Genomic DNA, 19,117 nt, shown 5'->3' with positions numbered 1-19,117 from the left:
TTTTTTTTTTTATTTATAAAAAGGTGGTCTGAAAATCAAAGAAAATTTCTTAGAACGCATCAAACAAGTGTTTTTTCCCCCTCTCTCGAGTGTGCAATGCACGTATCACATCATGTCGTTGACTTGAAAAACAGCAATCCCATTTCGCATCGAACGGCACTTCGTTTCGACTTCAACGACGAGTTACTTGCCGCCAAGGTCTTACAGAGCGGGGCTATGTTACGAACGGCTCAGTGAGTCACCGTGCGAGCCTTAAACCGATCGGGCCGTCAACCAGCAAACTTCAGTTCCCATATTCTTTTTTTTTTTTAACTTCTTCCCTTCTCTCTTGCCTCAGATTTTGGACGAAGAGCTAGATCGAGGTAAGTTTCTCCTCACATCACAACCTTCGTTCCCCCCTTTGATGTTCTCTCTCAATTCGTGCATTTCCTTTCCTCAGCGATCTCTCCACTCTCTCTCTCTCTCTCTCTCTCTCTGTGCATTCCTTTCTCCATTTGGTTCCCGAAAAAACGATGGAAGAATCTAAAAGAGGATAAATCTCAGATCTCGCAACGGCTCGTGTCACCTTCCGTTACTTGTAATCACAAAATCACTAAGGTCAATAGCTTGATTTGTGCCCTGTTGAGTGAGCTTTAGTCGCATCTGCGGTTAGAAGGCTTTCTTCTTTCTGTTTTTTGTTTAGTTTCCCTGCATTTTCTCGGAAACCAATTGGCCAAGTGCTTGAATTAGGCTTTTTCGGATTGTTATAGATTCCCATACATTGTTCTGAATGTGCAGATCTGAGGTTACTATATGTAGATCTCAAAAATAGGATTTTGTTCGAAGCTTTTGCGTTCTAGTTTAGTCTGTTATACTCTGTTTCCTAGGAGAATAGTTTCCGGATAAAACTTTTTAAAGCTTTTGCCTTCTAGTTCAGTCTGTCATACTCTGTTTCCACGGAATATAGTTCCAGGATACAGTTATCAGACGTCGAAGATTCTATTATCTGTTTTTTTTTTCCTTGGACGCTGAGAACATATTTCATATTAATTAATAGAGCTATAGTGACTAGTGTGTGGTGTAAGGCTGCAGTTTTCTGTAGATTGCGACGCCGATCTGATTTGGAATACCCATTTTTTTTGTTCTGATAATTTTTGGACTTATGGAATTGTCATTTGTTAGACAGTTTATAATCCATTAGACTGTTTAGTTGGAATATTTCAATTCAAAGGACCCAATTCTGTGCAACGAAGTTCAGCTTTGATGTAATGATAATGCCTATGGTTGAGTTCTAAATATGTTGTATGTGTGTGCGTCTGAGAACAAGGGTGAGGACTCCAGGATCTTGTGTTTCCTATTATTGGTCATTTTTTTTGGTCTTACAGTTGGCTGTGATTCTTATTTATAAGGTTAACCAATTTTTTATTTGATAGGATTCAGCTGGTGCTTGTTGGTTCTCATTTCTCCATAACCAAGATGGTAAATTTTTTTATCCTAATTTTGTCTGTCTTTTACTCATCTCTCCATCTTTGAGTTGTGTTCCTAATGGGATTGTGTGTGTGTGTGTGTGTGTTTTTTTTTTTTTTTTTTAATATTTTTTTTTTTTTAATTGTTGGGTTTGCAAGGTTTGGAATTAGTCATAAAAAGTTTCATTAATAGAAACAAAAGGCATAGCCCAAATACACGTGATGAATACAAGAGAAACATCTAATTAGAAATAATAATAAAAAAAGAGATACAAGGATTGATTAAAACTTTTATCTCTTTAACAAAATATTGCATTGCTGCAGAGTCGCAGACCAAGTTGCATTAAACTAGCTGTTTCTTGAATGTTTAGAACTTATGAATATATTATATTTTATTCAACTATATCATACTTTCAGACTTATGTTGTCTGTAAATATGTATTTCAGATTTTTAGTTATCATGATTGGCTGATAATTTTGTAAGTAAAATACATAGAAAATTTTGTGATTTGGATTTGAAAAAAAAAAAGTAATAAAAAATTTGAGATCAAATGTAATGGATACTTGAATGTTTTATTCAATTAAAACATGCTATGATACAAGAGGCTCCTGGTTCTATCTATTTTGTCGCCTTAAAGCATTCTGTAAAACTTTTTGTTCTGTACTGGACCAAGGTTGGTTTCTCCATCTTTAGCACTTGTTTTTGTATATATTACTTTATTATTTTCACTTTCGATAATTATAATATATATCTGAGTAGGAATACTGTGGATTGTTTACCTTTTTAAGTATTATAGCCACTATTATAGTGGGAATGCTGTGGGAATATTGTGGGATTTTATTATCATTGTTATCATCATCGTTGTCATTATTATTTTTGCATGGTAGTGCTTCTGAATCACATTTTGTATGTGATATAGGTTGTACTTGCTGCATCCATTATAAGCAAGACGGGGAAAGGTGAGTTTTTTAATGTCATTCATATATTTCTTTGAGTTGAGTTATCTATCTACAATTTTCCTTTTAAGAGTTGTTCCCCGGGTGTAGCCCCACCATCGTTTACCTTAATGTTGCTGTGATGCATCTCATAGACTTGATTGTGGTTTTTCTTTTTCATTTGACCGTATTACGACTCCTTTAGTATGGATGTTGAAAAATACAGAGGTGGCTGCCTGCTTGCATAGCTTCTTTTTTCCCATACCTATTTAATTGTTTTCCAAGTTTTACTCCTTTTGTCCTGCCACCACTTTGTTACCAAATTTCCAACACCATCACTTTGCACCATAGCACCAACCACCACCCCCCCCCCCCCAAAAAAAAAAAAAAAAAAAAACAATTAGAGCCATAACCACTGGTCTTACAACCCCATGATCAGCATCAGGGTTTCCCACCTAGATGTTATTACTGCAAATACCATCACCTCTTTAGAAATCTTTTATTGTTTTGTTAGTTCATTATCATGTTTCTCTTTCTAATGCTATATAAATTATTTACTTTAGTTTTTTTTAAATCTTTATGGGGATACATTGCCATTTTACTACATCATTGTGATGCCCGCCGGTTGTCAACAAGAGATATATGATTGAGTTCGATGTGTATGGTATATGGCATCACCTTCAGTCTATAATGGGTATTGGTAGTGATTATGCATTCTTCAAAGAATCTGCCTGTGGGTGTTACTGGGTTTTGATTGATTTGTATTTCCAACATACTGTTTTTTTCTGGCTCTCACTTGATACCATACAGCCTCAAATCCTTCTGTTTTTACTCTTCGATTTGGTGTGTTGACATTTTTATCTGAGTATTTGACCCACTTTCATACTCGATATATGTACCTTTTTATGAAAAATGTTCTCTTTCTCTCAACTTTTCTCCCCCATCGATGGAAAAGGACGTCTTGCTTATTTTAATTATGTCAGTCATTGATGGATTATGTTTAGAGCAGGATTTGCGATTGACTACCTTGAGCTATTTGTTTGTTTATCTTTCTACCCCTTTTTGTGCAGTGCTGGTTTCTAGGCAGTTTGTGGATATGACTCGTATTAGAATTGAGGGTCTTCTTGCGGCTTTTCCCAAGTTGGTAGGCACTGGAAAACAACATACGTATGTTGAGACAGAAAATGTGCGCTATGTTTACCAGCCAGTTGAAACTCTGTACTTGCTACTTGTGACAAACAAACAAAGCAACATCCTTGAAGATTTGGAGACTTTGAGGCTGCTCTCTAAGCTTGTATCCTTTTCCCGATGGTTTATTTATATTATATATTCTTGTTCTTAACTTAAGTTTGTGATTTTTGGTTTCTAACTATCCTTGATATTTAGGAAAGTAGTTCTTATCAAAAATATATTTGGGAAAGTAGTTGCCTGGTTTGTAACATTACTTGCATGGGTCTGGCTGGATCCACTTCTCTTGATCCTTTTATGCTTGACATGTTCATGCTTTGATTTTATCCTTTTATGCATATTTTTTTGTTGTTTTATTTTCAGTTTAGGAACTTTAAATTTCTTCAGTATAATTTGATGTTCTCCCAATGGTTGCATTGATGGCCACTAGACGACCCATATCTTCAAAATTTGAAATTTTTATATTGAGCATTGTGTACTCTTCATCACAATTTGAGGAAGGGGGGGGGGAGGGGGGTGCAACACTAGGACTTCCACGGTGGTCAAAAAAATATATTTACAATTTAGTAAAATCTTCTATTACTTATAGAATAAACAATTTCAGAAGTTCCTGAGGTATGCAGATTCCTTTTCAATATAAGAAGTGCTCAAAATATATTGATGCAAAAAATGTTAAAACAGATGCATTGAGCTTATTCCTTAAATATTCTAGGTACCAGAATATGCTTATTCTCTAGATGAAGAGGGTATATGCAAGACAGCTTTTGAGTTGATTTTTGCTTTTGATGAAGTCATCTCTCTTGGACACAAGGAAAATGTTACGGTTGCACAGGTTAAGCAGTACTGTGAGATGGAGAGTCATGAAGAGAAGTTGCACAAGATGGTATTGCAGAGCAAGATCAATGAAACCAAAGATGTCATGAAGCGCAAAGCTAGTGAGATTGACAAAAGCAAGGCAAGTTTCAAGCCGCAATGGCTCCTGTCCTAATTTTTTGTCTTTCTTTATTTTCCTGTGGTTAGCCATCCCTACTAAGATTCTTGTCACATATACTGCAGATTGAGAAGGGACGAGTTGATAAAGGAGGGTTTATGTCTCTACAGTCTATGGGATCTGGAAGAATCGAGAGTAGCTTTAGCGACATGAGCATATCTGATGGTGGCAGTGGTGGTTTTGGAAGTAGTTCTGGTTTTGGATTGAGCACTGATATTGAATCCTTTTCAAGCAAGTCTAAAGGTTTGTGTCTATTTATCTGCATCAATTATACAAGGATGCGCCAATGTGGAGTTGTAGATGATGGTGATATGTGTTAAATACTTTAAGTTTGTGTATCATCTGTGAGTATGCTGTAAATAAGTGGTTCTTGTACACGATTCTTCACTAATGTGTAGGGCTGTGTGCTAACCTCTAGAAACAAGTATCATAACCCATTATGAACATTTGCACTGCTCTACTTTGAGGTTTCTGTTTACTGCATCGTTGTAACCATAGGTCGAGCTATCCATGTTTTCTTTTTTATTTTCCTTTTTTGGAGCATATATATTACTCTTGAAAAATTCTTCTCATCAGCCATTATTCACCACCCCACACTCTATGAAAAACACTCCCCACCCTATGAAAAACACCCCCACACCTATGAAAAAGCTATAGGTGTGGGGTGTGAGAATAAATAGTAGCTGATGCATAGCATTTCTCATTACTTTTATGTACTACTCTTATGTACTGCTGATTAATCTCTATCTCAATCTGTAGGTCGTCCACCTTCATCAGCCACTGCTCCTCCTAAAGGTCTTGGTATGCAGCTTGGTAAATCTCAAAAGACAAACCAGTTCTTGGAATCTTTGAAAGCAGAAGGAGAAGTTATTCTTGAGGATGTGCAGCCAAAAGCAGGCCAGTCCAGATCAGCTGCTTTACCGTTAACTGATCCCATCACTTTGACTGTTGAGGAGAAACTCAATGTGATGCTGAAACGAGATGGTGGAGTCAGTAATTTTGATCTTCAAGGAACATTGTTACTTCAAATTCTTAACCAAGACGATGGGCACATCCAAGTTCAGGTACTCTGTGTGTTTGTGGGTGTGTCATGCAGCTTGGTGTGGTGGGAAGCTGAATCTGCTACACCACAATCAAACTATTTTTCTGCACAAAATACAAGGTGCCGTTTGGATAGTGAGTTGAGATGAGATGAGTTGAGATAAAAGTTGAAAGTTGAATAAAATATTATTAGAATATTATTTTTTAATATTATTATTGTTTTGGGAATTGAAAAGTTAAATTCTTTATTATATTTTGTGTGGAAATTTGAAAAAGTTGTAATGATGAGATGAAAACACTTTCACCATCCAAATGGGGCCTAAATCTTGGGATTACAAGAATATTTCCATTATTTTCATAGAAAAATAGTAACCATCATTGACCAAACTATTCTTAGCTTGCCTAGTAGGCTACAAAGAAAAGACTCCAAAACAAAGTTAATTCTGATGACAAAATCATAATAAAACTTGATACCCCATGCTATTCTTTATGACTGACCCAATTTAAAGCAATAAAAGACGATTGAAACTGAACCATCTATAGTTAACCACACAAAACCCCCAATAAAATAAAACTTCAACAAAAACTTAAACTCAAAGTTACCTGCTGGCAATAACGCCCCAACTCTTTATTGGACTCAATTTAACCCACATAAATGCACAATTCTACTTCCAAGGACTTCTACTCAAGCAACTAGAAAAAGAAATGAAGTTAGAACGCTGTGATTGACTTCAAACTATCCAACCCTTTAGTAGAGTAACAAGAGACAAGAGCGTTGTGGGATGAGATATTTAGTAGAATGAATGTTGCTTGGGTTATGCCGTCAAAGGTGGCTGATATGCTTGCCTGCTGGAAGGGAATTCAAGGCTGTCCCCAGGTGGCAGCAGTTTGGAAGATGATACCTTTATGCATTATGTGGTGTATTTGGATGGAGAGGAACACGAGGTGTTTTGAAGATAGAGAGAGAACAATGGCGGAGCTTCAAAATTTTTTTCTACACACTTTACTCCAATGGTTTTCAGCTATTGTCATTAATGGAAACAATGTGCATGATTTCTTATCTTTAATGTAGTGCTTTTAGAAAGTATTTATGTGTTTTTCTTTTGTATACTCCCAGTGTACATGGGCTATGCCTATTTTTCATTCATATCAATGAAACTTGCTTCATACTTATAAAAAAAAAATCCAACCACATCGGTTTTAGCTTTTTGGTTCTATCCAGCTGACAACACCCCCCCCCCCCAAAAAAAAAAAGATCACCCTTTTAGTCTTTTACACCTTCACCCAAATGCCACTTCCATATTCTCTTGGTGAAATCCAGCCTGCATCAGTGTCTTATGGTCTATAATGAAATGAAGTGAACTGTGGCTTAATTTACTAAAAGTGGAAATGACAGGCACTTCTTAGTTTACTTCGTGTGTATTTTGATTTGTATTCTAAGTGTTGTCCTTGACATGGCACTTCTATAGTTGCATTTTCTTTCCTGATGTTTAATTTGTATTGTTATTTTTGCTGCAATGTGTGACTTAACAATTTGTTTCTGGCTCATTATTGTGATCATGCAACTTATGATGTATCATACCTTATTTTTCAGATTGAAACCGGTGGAAATCCAGGCATCCTTTTCAAAACGCACCCTAACATGAACAAAGAACTGTTTTCCAATGAAAATATTCTTGGTCTTAAGGACCCAAATAGGCCTTTTCCCACTGGTCAGACTGGTGATGCAGCAGGCGTTGGTCTTCTGAAGTGGAGAATGCAAAGTACAGATGAGTCGATTGTGCCATTGACCAGTGGGTTCAAATCTTACCCTTCTTGTCTTCCTGTTATATTATTTTTGTCGTGTGCTATAATTAAACGAGTCATCGTATGTGTAGTAAACTGCTGGCCCTCTGTTTCTGGAAATGATACGTATGTCAGCATTGAATATGAAGCTTCGTCAATGTTTGATCTGCGAAGTGTTGTGATCTCGGTACCTCTTCCAGCTCTTCGAGATGCTCCAAATGTCAGGCAGATTGATGGGGAATGGAGGTGAGAAATTCCATGTTTTCTCTGCCATTTTAATTTCCATTCTATGAATAGTAATTGATGGGTACCATAACTTGCTTATAGATTATGGATTTCTTGACTCAAGGTTTTAATATCCTCTAATACTAGGTGTTTTGTTACAAGTTACAATGCCATGAGATACTTGTAGCTTTTATAAGGTGTTTTATTTATAATAAAGGTAGCAGAGACTGGATTGGCGTGGCTGAAGTTTTAAGTTTAAATGTTTTTCCTAGTTTTTCCTTTGTACTTTCTTACCATTGCTTTCATTAAGTAGTTCGTAATTTGGTTTCTTATAATAAAGCATCCATGTATTCACTGCTTTCAGTTACCCAGAAGTTTTCACCACTTTTGACTTGCAGGTATGACTCGAGGAATTCCATATTGGAATGGTCCATACTTCTTATTGATCACTCGAACCGCAGGTTTGCAAATCTTGGAAAGCTTTTTTCTTTGCAGATTTTCCCGTTCTATTTATATCTTAAATACAAGTACTTATTGGTTGGTTCCATCTCATTATTGAATCTTTCACAGTGGATCAATGGAGTTTGTTGTTCCTGCGGCAGATTCGTCTGTTTTTTTCCCTATTTCAGTGCAATTCTCAGCTACTAATACTTTCAGTGATCTAAAGGTTTGGTTTTCCTTCTTATTTAAGTTGTTATATACTATGCTTCTGGTGAAGATTCTTATTGTGACATACTTTTGCTTCTGCCGCACTCAATATTCCCCTGTTAACTGCAATTGATCGAGTTTTCAATTTTATTTATATGTTCTAGTTTTTTTTTTTTTGTAAAGAGCTTTATCTTTTGCGGTATCATTATGAGAAATGGTACTAATGGTTTATGGTTGAGATGGCGGCAGTTGATCAGTTTGAAACGAGATCCTACCCATCAGTTGCAATCATAGCCTTTTTCTTGTTCTTTCTTTTTTTATTTTTATATTTTATAATCTAATGCTTTTTTCATTCCTTTTTTCTTTTACTTTGAAGTGTTATTTGTATTGATAAGTTTGGACCTCTAGATGCCATTGAGGAAAAGTTGAGCCTATAGTCTCCACTCAATATCTGTTAATATATTCCTTTTTTCCTTTTTTTTTTCTTTCCCCTTCTTCCTTTTTTTTTTTTGGTTGATGTTGGCATGTGTCCATCCCTTTTCAATGCCCTGTATAAAATGGTCAATGTAAATTCCTTGTGCAGGTTCTGAATATCATACCTCTGAAGGGTGGAGCCCCTCCCAAGTATGCTCAGAGAACGCAGTTGATCACGGAGAATTACCAAGTAGTGTGACAGGTGCTTATATGCTCTACTGGATTATTAGTATACGAGTCTGAATCAGCAATTTTCTTTCATTATTATTATTATTGTGCAACTTTCCAACACTGGAAGTGAGATCTATACTGCTGGACAAGCTATTTTCACTGATATAAACCTAACTTTTCTCTACTATGATGTTTATCTTCATACATTCTTGATTATTTTATATTTGTTACCTTCTGCATTTCACAATTCTGCTTGCCTTTGGATCCTGTAGAGCTATTAGTTGATTCTGTTTAATTTTATTTCACTTTTCTATTTACAAGTTACCACCCCGGTGTTGTCGATTTTTTTCCAAACGTCCTAGTAAGGTATAAGATTTGTGCTTTCTCCCTAGGTTCAAGATTTTGTCCTATCAAGGTACCTTTAGGTTTGGTTCTGTGTAGACAAGACACGGGACGCAAAGCCTAAAAGTCCAATATTTTAGTCGGAAAACACGAGGTTGCTGGTTTTCATAGGTATAGAGTCTCCATCAAAAACCAACGTTTAAAAGAGTGACTATGATTTTTTGGGGATTACAGCAAGGCATCATTTTACTGTCACTGATTGAAATGTCTATTTTATGGTATAAATATGAATGAATCAGTTGAACACGGCATATTAAATTGTGTTAGTTATATATAATACGACATGGTAAAGAAAAACTGTCCACCATCCTCTTAATCACCATTCCTATATGTAGCAGTAGTAACTAATGATTGGATGATAAGTGATAATTATTTATCATCATAAATTAGGGCTGCACAGAGATCTGACCCGACCAAATTTTGGACCGGCCCGACCCGACCCGCAGTGAAGCGGAGTTTTAGCTCGACTTGACCCGACCCGTAAATGTCGGATCGGGTCGAACCCGTTTGTCTTGCTTTTTATCGTCTTTCTCAATTCTAGCCCGTTCATCTTCATTTGCAGACCCACGCGACCACGCCCCTTTCATGCTCCTCTGCAAACTCAGCCTCTCGCACATGGTCCGTTTCTTCTCTTCCTCTTCCTCTCATCTGCAGCTCAGACTTTTTCCCTCCGAAACCCACCCTCCCTCTGCAGCTCAGCCTTCCCCCTCCCAAACCCACCTTTCCTCTGCATCCGAAACCCACCCTCCCTCTGCAGCTCAGCCTTCCCCCTCCCAAACCCACCTTTCCTCTGCATCCGAAACCCACCCTCCCTCTGCAACTTAGCCTTTCCCCTCCCAAACCCACCCTTTCTCTGCAGGTACACCTTGAGGGGCTCCACGTAGTCCTCGAAGTCGAGGGTGGTCAGGGCCCACCGCGCGCAGATCATCGTCGTTGATCGTCGCTTCTACATCTAGAACTTGTCGGATGCCTCATCGGTGATGAAGCTTATGATGTATTTCATTTTCTTTATGATGTATTTCATTTTCTTTGAGATCTAGTTCAAGATCTATTTAATTTTCTTTGAAATCATCGACGACCTTCACCTCGGGAGGAAGCAGAGGCTTTGCTTGATTTATTCTCAGAGAAAAATGTAAAACTGTTGATTTCTTGGTGGGTCTGATTAGCAGTGGAGAATCCGTCGTAGATCGATGAGTTTTTGTGAGTAGCTCGTTCAAAATCTGCCGAAGATCGACGCAAGATCAAATCTGTCGGTGATCGGTTTCAACCGACATGAGAATCATCGAACCCGTTAGATGATCTGGACCCGATGAACCCGATTATTGTCGGGTAAATCCAATCGGGTCATGCAGGTTGATCGGCCCATCGGGCTTTTTGCACAGGCCTATCATAAATAACTATTATTCATTACTAAGAGGATGATGAAAAGATGATTCTAAAAAGGATTGTGTAGAACACTTTTCCACGGTAAAGCAACAAGCTAAGTCCTGAGCATGAATTTTCTTCGTTGGTGTTTAATAGATAAAACGTATCGTGCTCATTAATAATACAGAAATGGCCCTTGAATTGCCCGGAATTCATATAATTCACGATGATACCTAATCCAAACCTTGGAGCAGTAGCAGGTTTTGATTCTTGAAGAACACCTCAGAAAATGACGATATTGAAATACACCAGAACATGGCACATATTTGGAGCTTCCGAATTCAAGTAAATACGGTTCCAAATATTTCAGACTCTTTATAAAGTTGGAAAGATGATAAAGCTACAAATTGGTCATACTTCATTTTTTGCGTTCATCAGGTGCACCGTACCAGTCACCTTGGCAACCTATCGTTGCTGTAACTGATAAGTTTCTAACATCTTTGGTAATTGAGACTCACATCACCAGTAACGACAGAAGCCAAAAACAACATCCGCTCTTCAACAGGACTCGGCAACAATTCATTCGACAATCTCAAAACAAAAGTACAGTGCATAGTGTTTATGAAGATTTTATTGCATCACTTCATGCTGAAAAAAGCAATTAAAAAGACAGCATCTCTTAACATTTTCAAGATCCCAAAACTGAAGACCAGTACGCATTTCAATTGTCACCCAATCGACAAATGGGAACCTGCAAACCGAAGAAACAGAGAGTATTAGGCACCTACATTTAGTGCTGGGCCAAAACATTACTCAGTCATCAATCTTACCCGTCCGATATGCATTTACATGGAAAAAAGAAAGAGAGGCATACACAACACTAAATGAGATTCTCTAAAACCTCGACATTCAACATTTACAGATTCAAAACCACCAATTAAAGGAACAAAAAGAATCAAAGATTACATCGAACGACATACACACCTAATATCATGATATCTCACCAACAATATCTTATATCAAACCAACCAAACATCACAATTCTCTTTAAAACCATCGCCTGATAGAGGCAAAATGTTGAACAAAATCTATAAGATTTCAGAACCATTAGAATAACTAACATCAATCGAACATGTAGACATCCTAGACCTATTAAAACAGCATGATGCTGAAAACAGAACCCATGGATCAAATCAATGAAACAAGAAAAAATAAATTATTACTTCAAACATACGCATCCATCTAATACTGAAACCTTGTACAACCCACAAAAGATGGACATTAAAGCCAGCAAACCTACCAACCAAATCAAGAAGTAAAACAAAACCATCAATCAAATACTTGCATCAATCGAAAATCAGAATCATCCATGATAATAATTAAAAAGAAAAATAAAATTACTCATTTGAGCATACACCTGCAATAACTGACTGACTGATCATCAATGACTTCCATGGCCGTGCTCCTTAGCATGCTGCTGGTGCTCAAGGTGGCGTCGTTCCTCAGGGAGTGCAACCAGGTAGGAGAATATCATCCCACCAAAACAGACATGGTAGAGTGGATCGATGGAGCTGGTTTGGATGTACTTGGCATGATAGTTGTCCAGCCCTCTCTGTATTGCACTCTTCAGATAGTTGATGGAGAGCATCGGCTTCACATGGTTGGGCAGTTCCTTTACTTTCAGTCCCTTGATCTCATTGTAGAAGTTCCTCAATGCCATCTGCTATGCAGGGACCCTAAATAACCTTACTTTTTAGCTAAGAAGACTTTTAAGGGAGAGATTTTCCATCAAAGAAAAGGGAAAGAACCATTCGCAAACAAAGAAGAGCTAGGCCTCATTGGGTTTAATTAAAAAATTTATGAAATCATAAAATCACTATGGGCGTTTCAAGCCAAACCAAGTGGTAGAAACCTCAAAATTTCCCAGAATAATATTGACCTCGATAAGACTTAACGCCACTGTTACGATCCCACATTGACTAAGTATGGGATTAGTTGATGGTTTATAAGCTCCTAGGCACCCTTCCCTTGTAAGCTAGTTTTCAAGGGTGAGTTCTACCTAGTGGGTTCATAACAAATGGTATCAGAGCCACCCCACATCTAAGACCATGTTGCGACGGTTGCAATCGTGCGGCACGGGGGGTGATGCCGGCATGGCAGTGTTCGCCCGGAGCTAGGAAAAGACCTAGCGCACAGCCAGCCCGTGTGAGCGCCGGGACCGCCGTGGACGTCGGTTGCGGAGCGTGGTGGTTGTTACGATCCCACATTGACTAAGTATGAGATTAGTTGATGGTTTATAAGCTCCTAGGCACCCTTCCCTTGTAAGCTAGTTTTCAAGGGTGAGTTCTACCTAGTGGGTTCATAACAGCCACACTCATAGTCCCAATTCTAACCCTTCTATTAAACTTGAAAATGTATTCCAAAAAACCATGTTCATTGGTTCCCTAATTACATATTTTGGATATCCCTTCATTTCCAAAGCAATGTTCTTTCCTATTGTTCGTTTCCTTTCAAATCCAATTTCTACAGATTTCTCAGTAACAAAAAAGAGGGGAAATAATTACAGATATCAATAGCTCGCCCAGCCAATAGATGCCACGCGAAAAAATAAACTACGATACAAAATAAACGCAGAAACCCTAACGTAACGTAATGCTTGTTTTATGAAGATGAAAGGAAATCGAATTGGAAATGCGAATCAAGAATACGATCGGGTTACCGCTTACGTCAAAGCGAAAAGCAATATACTTACTTGGGGTCGCTGGTGTTTGTGTGTGGAAGATTAGGATCTTTGCTTTGGAAAAGAGGGAAGGAAGGTTTCACTTTCTGGGCTCGAACGGAGGCGATTACCAAATGGTGTGCTGGCCGGATTCCATCCGACACCTACGAAAACAAGATTACATCTTGTATTCGAAATGTCTTTATTAGCCTTGCCTCGGGCTTTCTTAGGCCTTTGGGGAGTCTAGCCTAGTTTCGTAATTTCGTAAGCCTAAACAATCATAATTTAAGTTTGAGGCCATTGTTGACCATGCAATAAGTGAAACTTCAATTCAAGAGGACACCTTTACTATGCATAGTAATTCTCCATGTCTACCATATTATTCCAATATTTTTGAAAACTTCTATTATCAAGGGTATACATACACAATTAAGGAGATATTTATATAACATAACTTGATTTTAAAGATAAATTTTAAATTTTAAATTTTACAAATGAAATTTTACTATTTAAGTGACGTAGATAGTGTCTGCATATCGACTTGAAAATATAATAACTCATATTCTTTTTTTTTTAAAGGAAAACTGTCATAATTCATTCATAAAAGAAACTTACATTCATGATCAAATACATTATAGGATATCTTCATATCAAACGTGACATCGTAAACTAAAATAATGCATTTGAAACTCCACCAGTATACTATTTCCTTTTGTGACTGGTCTGGTCTTCATTATTGTTGATATTCTCTACAAACAAACATCCAATAGACAATACTCTCTGCCTAAATAGAGACTCAACATCACACTTCATAGAAAGAGATGACTCAACCTCTACATACAAACATTCGAGAGACGAACTCTTTTTTTATTTTAATTAACAATAAGGAAACTAAAAAGGAAAGCAATAAGATAGATGAGAAAAATGACGGATTACAGTTTGGACCAACTTTGGTAGACTTCAAAATTTGTGACAGCCCTTGAAGGCAACACACTTGTCTTTTTTCATCCACAAATGTTATATTTAAAAGGTCTAATGGTGGCGAGTCCGGTAATTCGGCACGTGTCAATAAGGGTTGCCGGAAGGGGTAGTGTGTGAAGACCACACACAGATGTGGGAGGCCCGTGAGAACCACACATGGTGATTTTTGCAAAACCAGCACTTTCCTTACGATTTTCGACCTGCGAGTCTATTTGTATCGTGCGTGTCTCTCGATAGTTATCAGAAAATTGTAGATCTGTCTTTTTTGAAGAAAGCAAAATAAAAGTAAAAAAAAAAAAAAGAAAAAAAAACATTAATAGACAAGGTGAGTGAATGAAGGAAGAAAAGAATGAGAGGGAAGAGGCTTCCTTGACGAAAACCAGATTAGAAAGAGATATGGTTTAAACTAGGGGTGCTACCCGCCCCCCACCATGTGGGGGGAAGGGTTTTCAACCCTGCCCCCTGCCCCGGTATGGGGGATGGGGTTGAAACCGGACTCTACCCCGCCCCGCCTTCTGTTTAATCCAGTGATTCATTGGATCTATATTTTTTTTTGTCTAAAATTTTTTTAGACCTAAATTATAATATAATATAATTATAAATTTTATTAAAAAAATATATACTCATTAGAGTTGTATTTTGGTTAAGTCTCGCATTGCTTAATAATGACTATTGTATTACCTTAACCTCCTATATAAAAGTTGGTCTAGAAGGTCAAAGTAATCCATTAACTTGAACTCAAGTTTTTAACAAATTGTATATATATATATATATGTACATTATATTTATATAAATATAAATAATAATATTTTTTATTAAAAATATGGGAGAATGCGAAGCGGAGTGCAGGGCGAGGCCCCGTTAAGGTCAGCCCGCCCCCTGCCAGGGGTCCTTCATGCATGGAGGGGCGGAAGGGGCCGGGGTAGTGGGGGGCGGGCCCCCACTCCCACCCCTGGTTTAACCAATAACTCATATTTTTAAAAGTACAATAAATAGAGTATTTTTATTATTATATATTTAAAAAAAAAACCATTATCCTCACAAATATGATATTGATACCCATATTAATGAATATACGAAATTAAAAAAAATGTCATTGTCTTGGTCTATTTTCATCAATCAACATCTCTATTATATATATATATATATATAGGTACCAACATCAATCATCAATCAACAATGAAAGCAAATTCAATAAAGGAAGTTTTGATTAATTAATCCCTACGTTTTCATTTTATATGTCTATTTTATTTTTGGATTTAAACGATGCTTTGTGGAGAAAATCTCTACTCAATATGCTTTTGTTGATGTTTCCAAATAGCTAAAACGTCTCCCTACCCATCTTATTAGAAAGCTTTGCAATTCCACTTTTGCTCTTTTAAGGCCGTACCCTCCCTCGATCCCCATGAGCGAACGGTCGAAAGCCAAGAGATCCAAACCCATTTCCCCACCTCCTCACTCTTCCACTGCCTTTCTAACTCAAGCCCATACCCTAACCCTAACTCAAAACCTGGTTTTTACAATGGCGCGGAAATCCTTGCTGCTCAAGCAAACCCTCGCTACCATCCTCATCATTCTCATCGTCTATGCCTTGATCAGCACCTTCCTCAGTCCTGCTAACTCTTCTTCCTCCTCCAAGCTTGAGGCTACACTCCCCTTCAGCTTCGCGAATTCAGCTGCAGCCATCAATGAATTTTCTCGGGAGCTCGAACTTTCCCGAGATAATCCGGAGAAACTTCCAGGTGAATCAGCTCCGCGTGTGAAAATCTACCTCTACGATCTGCCCAGGAGGTTCACGCACGGCGTCGTCGAGCACCATTCCATCGCCCGTGGTGGTCGACCCGTCGATGACGTGACACTGCTCAAGTACCCTGGCCATCAGCACATGGGGGAGTGGTACTTGTTCTCGGATCTGATGCGACCCGATTCTGAGAGGATCGGATCGCCCGTTGTCAGGGTTTTGGATCCGGACGAAGCGGATCTGTTCTACGTGTCGTTCTTCTCGTCCTTGAGCCTGATCGTGAACCCGATCCGGGCATCTGGGTCGAGTCAGGACCAGGGCCAGGTATTGTACAGCGACGAGGAGACACAGGAGGCTTTGTTGGAGTGGCTGGAGGAGCAGGAGTACTGGAAGAGAAACAATGGGCGGGATCACGTGATCATAGCTCAGGACCCAAACGCTTTATACAAAGTGATTGATAGGATTAAGAATAGCATTCTGTTAGTTTCGGATTTCGGGCGGTTGAGACCGGATCAAGCATCGTTGGTCAAGGACGTGATCTTACCGTACTCGCACCGGATTAATACCTTTAATGGCGATGTGGGTGTAGGGAATCGGAAGACGCTGTTGTTCTTCATGGGGGCACGGTATCGCAAAGAGGTAATGCAATAGATTAGTTCTGTTGTTTTTTTTTCTTTTTTTGGCGTTTATGTTGTGATTATTGTTGATTTTGTACCGGCTGGGTCGATGTGTTGCATCGTCAACAGAAGTGGCTATCTAGATGATTGATAGTCTCCCTGTTGACGACTGGCATCTTCTTTTTGTTAACAGATCCTTTTTCTATCGGTTTAGCATGGGCCATGAGTTCTGCAGTAACAGTTGTTGATTGCTGATGGTCAAATCTGGATAATTGGCTTAATGCCATAACCATCTATATTAACCGGACACATTATATTGCGATAGAGATATTTGTATATGCTTTGATGCAGATATTTGCATATGCTTGGTTACTAGAAAAATAATTTCATGAGTGGGATTATTTTCTAATTCCCTTATCTTCTGATATTATGTCTTCTTTTGTATATATAGGGAGGAAAAATTCGTGATTTACTTTTCCAAGTACTTGAAAAAGAAGGAGATGTCATAATAAGACATGGAACACAATCCAGAGAGAATCGACGCGCTGCTTCACAAGGGATGCATACATCTAAGTTCTGTTTGAATCCTGCGGGTGATACTCCATCAGCTTGCCGACTCTTTGATTCTATAGTTAGCTTGTGTATCCCAGTTATAATCAGTGATAGTATTGTATTACCTTTTGAAGATGTTATAGACTATACAAAGATTGGAATATTTGTAGATTCCACGTCTGCTCTTAAACCAGGATTCTTAGTTTCAATGCTGAGAGCGGTAACCACCAAGAGGCTTCTGCAATTTCAGAAAGAGCTGAAAGAGGTTAGTACCATTTGCATATTTTTCATATTCCGCATGTTCTCTTTAATATATAATTCTCAATCACCTCTTACCCAAAAGAGCTATTTTGATATTTTGAACAACATTAGGTTTCTCCCACCCTCTTGAAGAAATAGGGATACAAATCTTAGACCAGCTAACTAAGGGCTGTTTGGAAAGTGAGATGAGATGATAATTTTGTAAATAGTAGTGAAATAGTTTTTAAATAGTAGTGAAATGGTTTGAGTTAAGATGTTTTATTGGGTGTTGGGAAATGAGAGAAAAAAAGTTGAATAAAAATATTATAAAGTTAAAATATTGTTAGAATATTATTTTTTAATATAATTTTTGTTTTGAAATTTGAAAAGGTAGTATTGTTTTTTGTATTTTGTTTAGAAATTTGAGAAAATTGTAATGATTAGATGAAAAAGTTGAAAATTTGAAAATTTGAAATTGAAAAGTATTTGTGTTTGAGTGACTTATAAAAAAAAAAAAAAAAAAGTATTTGTGTTTGAGTGATGTTTGGGAAGAAAATTATGAGAAGTTTTAAGATGAGATTAGATTATCTCACTTCCCAAACAGGTCCTAAATAGAACTTGAACTCACCGCCAAATGCCCCCACAAGAAATCCCTTTAAAGTTTTTCAATGCAATTAATTAGCCACACTATGGGGAAAAGTGAGAAATTGAAGGAAGATTTGGTGGTTTACCTACCACACTTGGAACTATGACACTAGGTTTGTCAAATTTGTTCTTACAGTTTTGATGGTTATTGCAATATTATAAGATGAAGATTACAGCTAAATGCAACTTTGATATTGAAATTTTGTATTTTGTGCATTTGTGCTTTGAAACAGCATCGTTTTTTCCCCAGCCATTCCATTTGTTTTCATCAGTTAAAATGGTATGTAATTAACCTTAGCTTTCAGAATTCAAATATTTTAATTTTAATTATTCTATTCAGATAAAGCATTACTTCCAATATGAAGAACAGAACGGAACTGTGAATGAAATTTGGCACCAAGTCTCACAGAAGCTACCCTTAGTCAAATTGATGATTAATCGAGAGAAACGGCTTGTTAAGAGGGAATTAACTGAACCAGAATGCTCTTGCCTTTGTTCAAACGAGTCGGGGGTAGTCACCACCTTGAAACCACTTCGGCTGCTATAATCAAATTTTTCTTAGCCTTTAATCGATGGTATTAGAACATATACCTAGAGAAGTGGTACAGTTGTTATCAGATATAAGCATGAAGGATTCTTCTGTTTTCTCGGAAACATTGAGGAATAGTTTCTGCATAAATTTATCTCCTATCCCTGAAACTGATAGTTGTACCCATATTTCCTTCCCCACTTTTTTGGGGTTACGGGGAGCTTGCCATACAAGTGCTTGTGGCACATGCTTTGTTGTAAATACTTTCTTGGCTATTGAAGGACAGACTCGGCTGGCGGTAGATTGTACTTGTACTGGAAATTGAGATTCATTTGTACATATCAAAGAATAAAAGATCTCTGCAGTCATCGATTCTTTTATTGCTTCAATGGTGAGTTTAATGCCTCCTTTTTGCTTTTCAA

At 37.6% G+C, this 19,117-nt stretch overlaps 3 protein-coding genes across 8 annotated transcripts; 2 read left to right on the top strand and 1 right to left on the bottom strand.

The window, feature by feature from the left end:
* The first annotated feature begins 165 nt into the window (after positions 1 to 165).
* LOC109020968 (coatomer subunit delta) lies at positions 166 to 9,112 on the top strand. 4 transcript variants are annotated; one of them, XM_019003510.2, is made up of 13 exons: positions 263 to 362; positions 440 to 597; positions 1,420 to 1,458; positions 2,366 to 2,405; positions 3,452 to 3,675; positions 4,282 to 4,524; positions 4,626 to 4,803; positions 5,320 to 5,624; positions 7,196 to 7,394; positions 7,479 to 7,632; positions 8,010 to 8,072; positions 8,182 to 8,278; positions 8,843 to 9,112. In XM_019003510.2, exons 3-13 carry the CDS (start codon positions 1,456 to 1,458, stop codon positions 8,930 to 8,932), a joined length of 1,596 nt encoding a protein of 531 aa, XP_018859055.1. In that variant the 5' UTR covers positions 263 to 362; positions 440 to 597; positions 1,420 to 1,455; the 3' UTR covers positions 8,933 to 9,112. The 4 variants fall into 4 exon arrangements, with proteins under 4 accessions (XP_018859054.1, XP_018859052.1, XP_018859055.1 ...); XM_019003509.2 differs by lacking the exon at positions 440 to 597 and having other exon boundaries at positions 166 to 362; XM_019003507.2 differs by lacking the exon at positions 440 to 597 and having other exon boundaries at positions 166 to 362; positions 1,413 to 1,458.
* Positions 9,113 to 10,994: 1,882 nt separating this feature from the next.
* On the bottom strand, positions 10,995 to 13,560 carry LOC109020967. Of its 3 annotated transcripts, none has more exons than XM_019003506.2 (3): positions 13,424 to 13,560; positions 12,089 to 12,394; positions 10,995 to 11,422 (listed from the first exon to the last, which is right to left on the bottom strand). In XM_019003506.2, exon 2 carries the CDS (start codon positions 12,389 to 12,391, stop codon positions 12,113 to 12,115), a length of 279 nt encoding a protein of 92 aa, XP_018859051.1. In that variant the 5' UTR covers positions 12,392 to 12,394; positions 13,424 to 13,560; the 3' UTR covers positions 10,995 to 11,422; positions 12,089 to 12,112. The 3 variants fall into 3 exon arrangements, with proteins under 3 accessions (XP_018859051.1, XP_018859049.1, XP_018859050.1); XM_019003504.2 differs by having other exon boundaries at positions 12,089 to 12,407; positions 13,424 to 13,559; XM_019003505.2 differs by having other exon boundaries at positions 12,089 to 12,391; positions 13,424 to 13,559.
* Positions 13,561 to 15,598: 2,038 nt separating this feature from the next.
* On the top strand, positions 15,599 to 19,117 carry LOC109020966 (probable arabinosyltransferase ARAD1). Its single transcript, XM_019003503.2, has 3 exons — positions 15,599 to 16,751; positions 17,181 to 17,546; positions 18,507 to 19,117. Exons 1-3 carry the CDS (start codon positions 15,777 to 15,779, stop codon positions 18,711 to 18,713), a joined length of 1,548 nt encoding a protein of 515 aa, XP_018859048.1. The 5' UTR covers positions 15,599 to 15,776; the 3' UTR covers positions 18,714 to 19,117.

This window comes from Juglans regia, chromosome 4 (assembly GCF_001411555.2).
Source record: "Juglans regia cultivar Chandler chromosome 4, Walnut 2.0, whole genome shotgun sequence".
In the NCBI taxonomy this organism is placed as follows: domain Eukaryota; kingdom Viridiplantae; phylum Streptophyta; class Magnoliopsida; order Fagales; family Juglandaceae; genus Juglans; species Juglans regia.
Note: the sequence above shows the minus strand (reverse complement) of the source record. Positions and strands in the feature narration are given on the sequence as shown.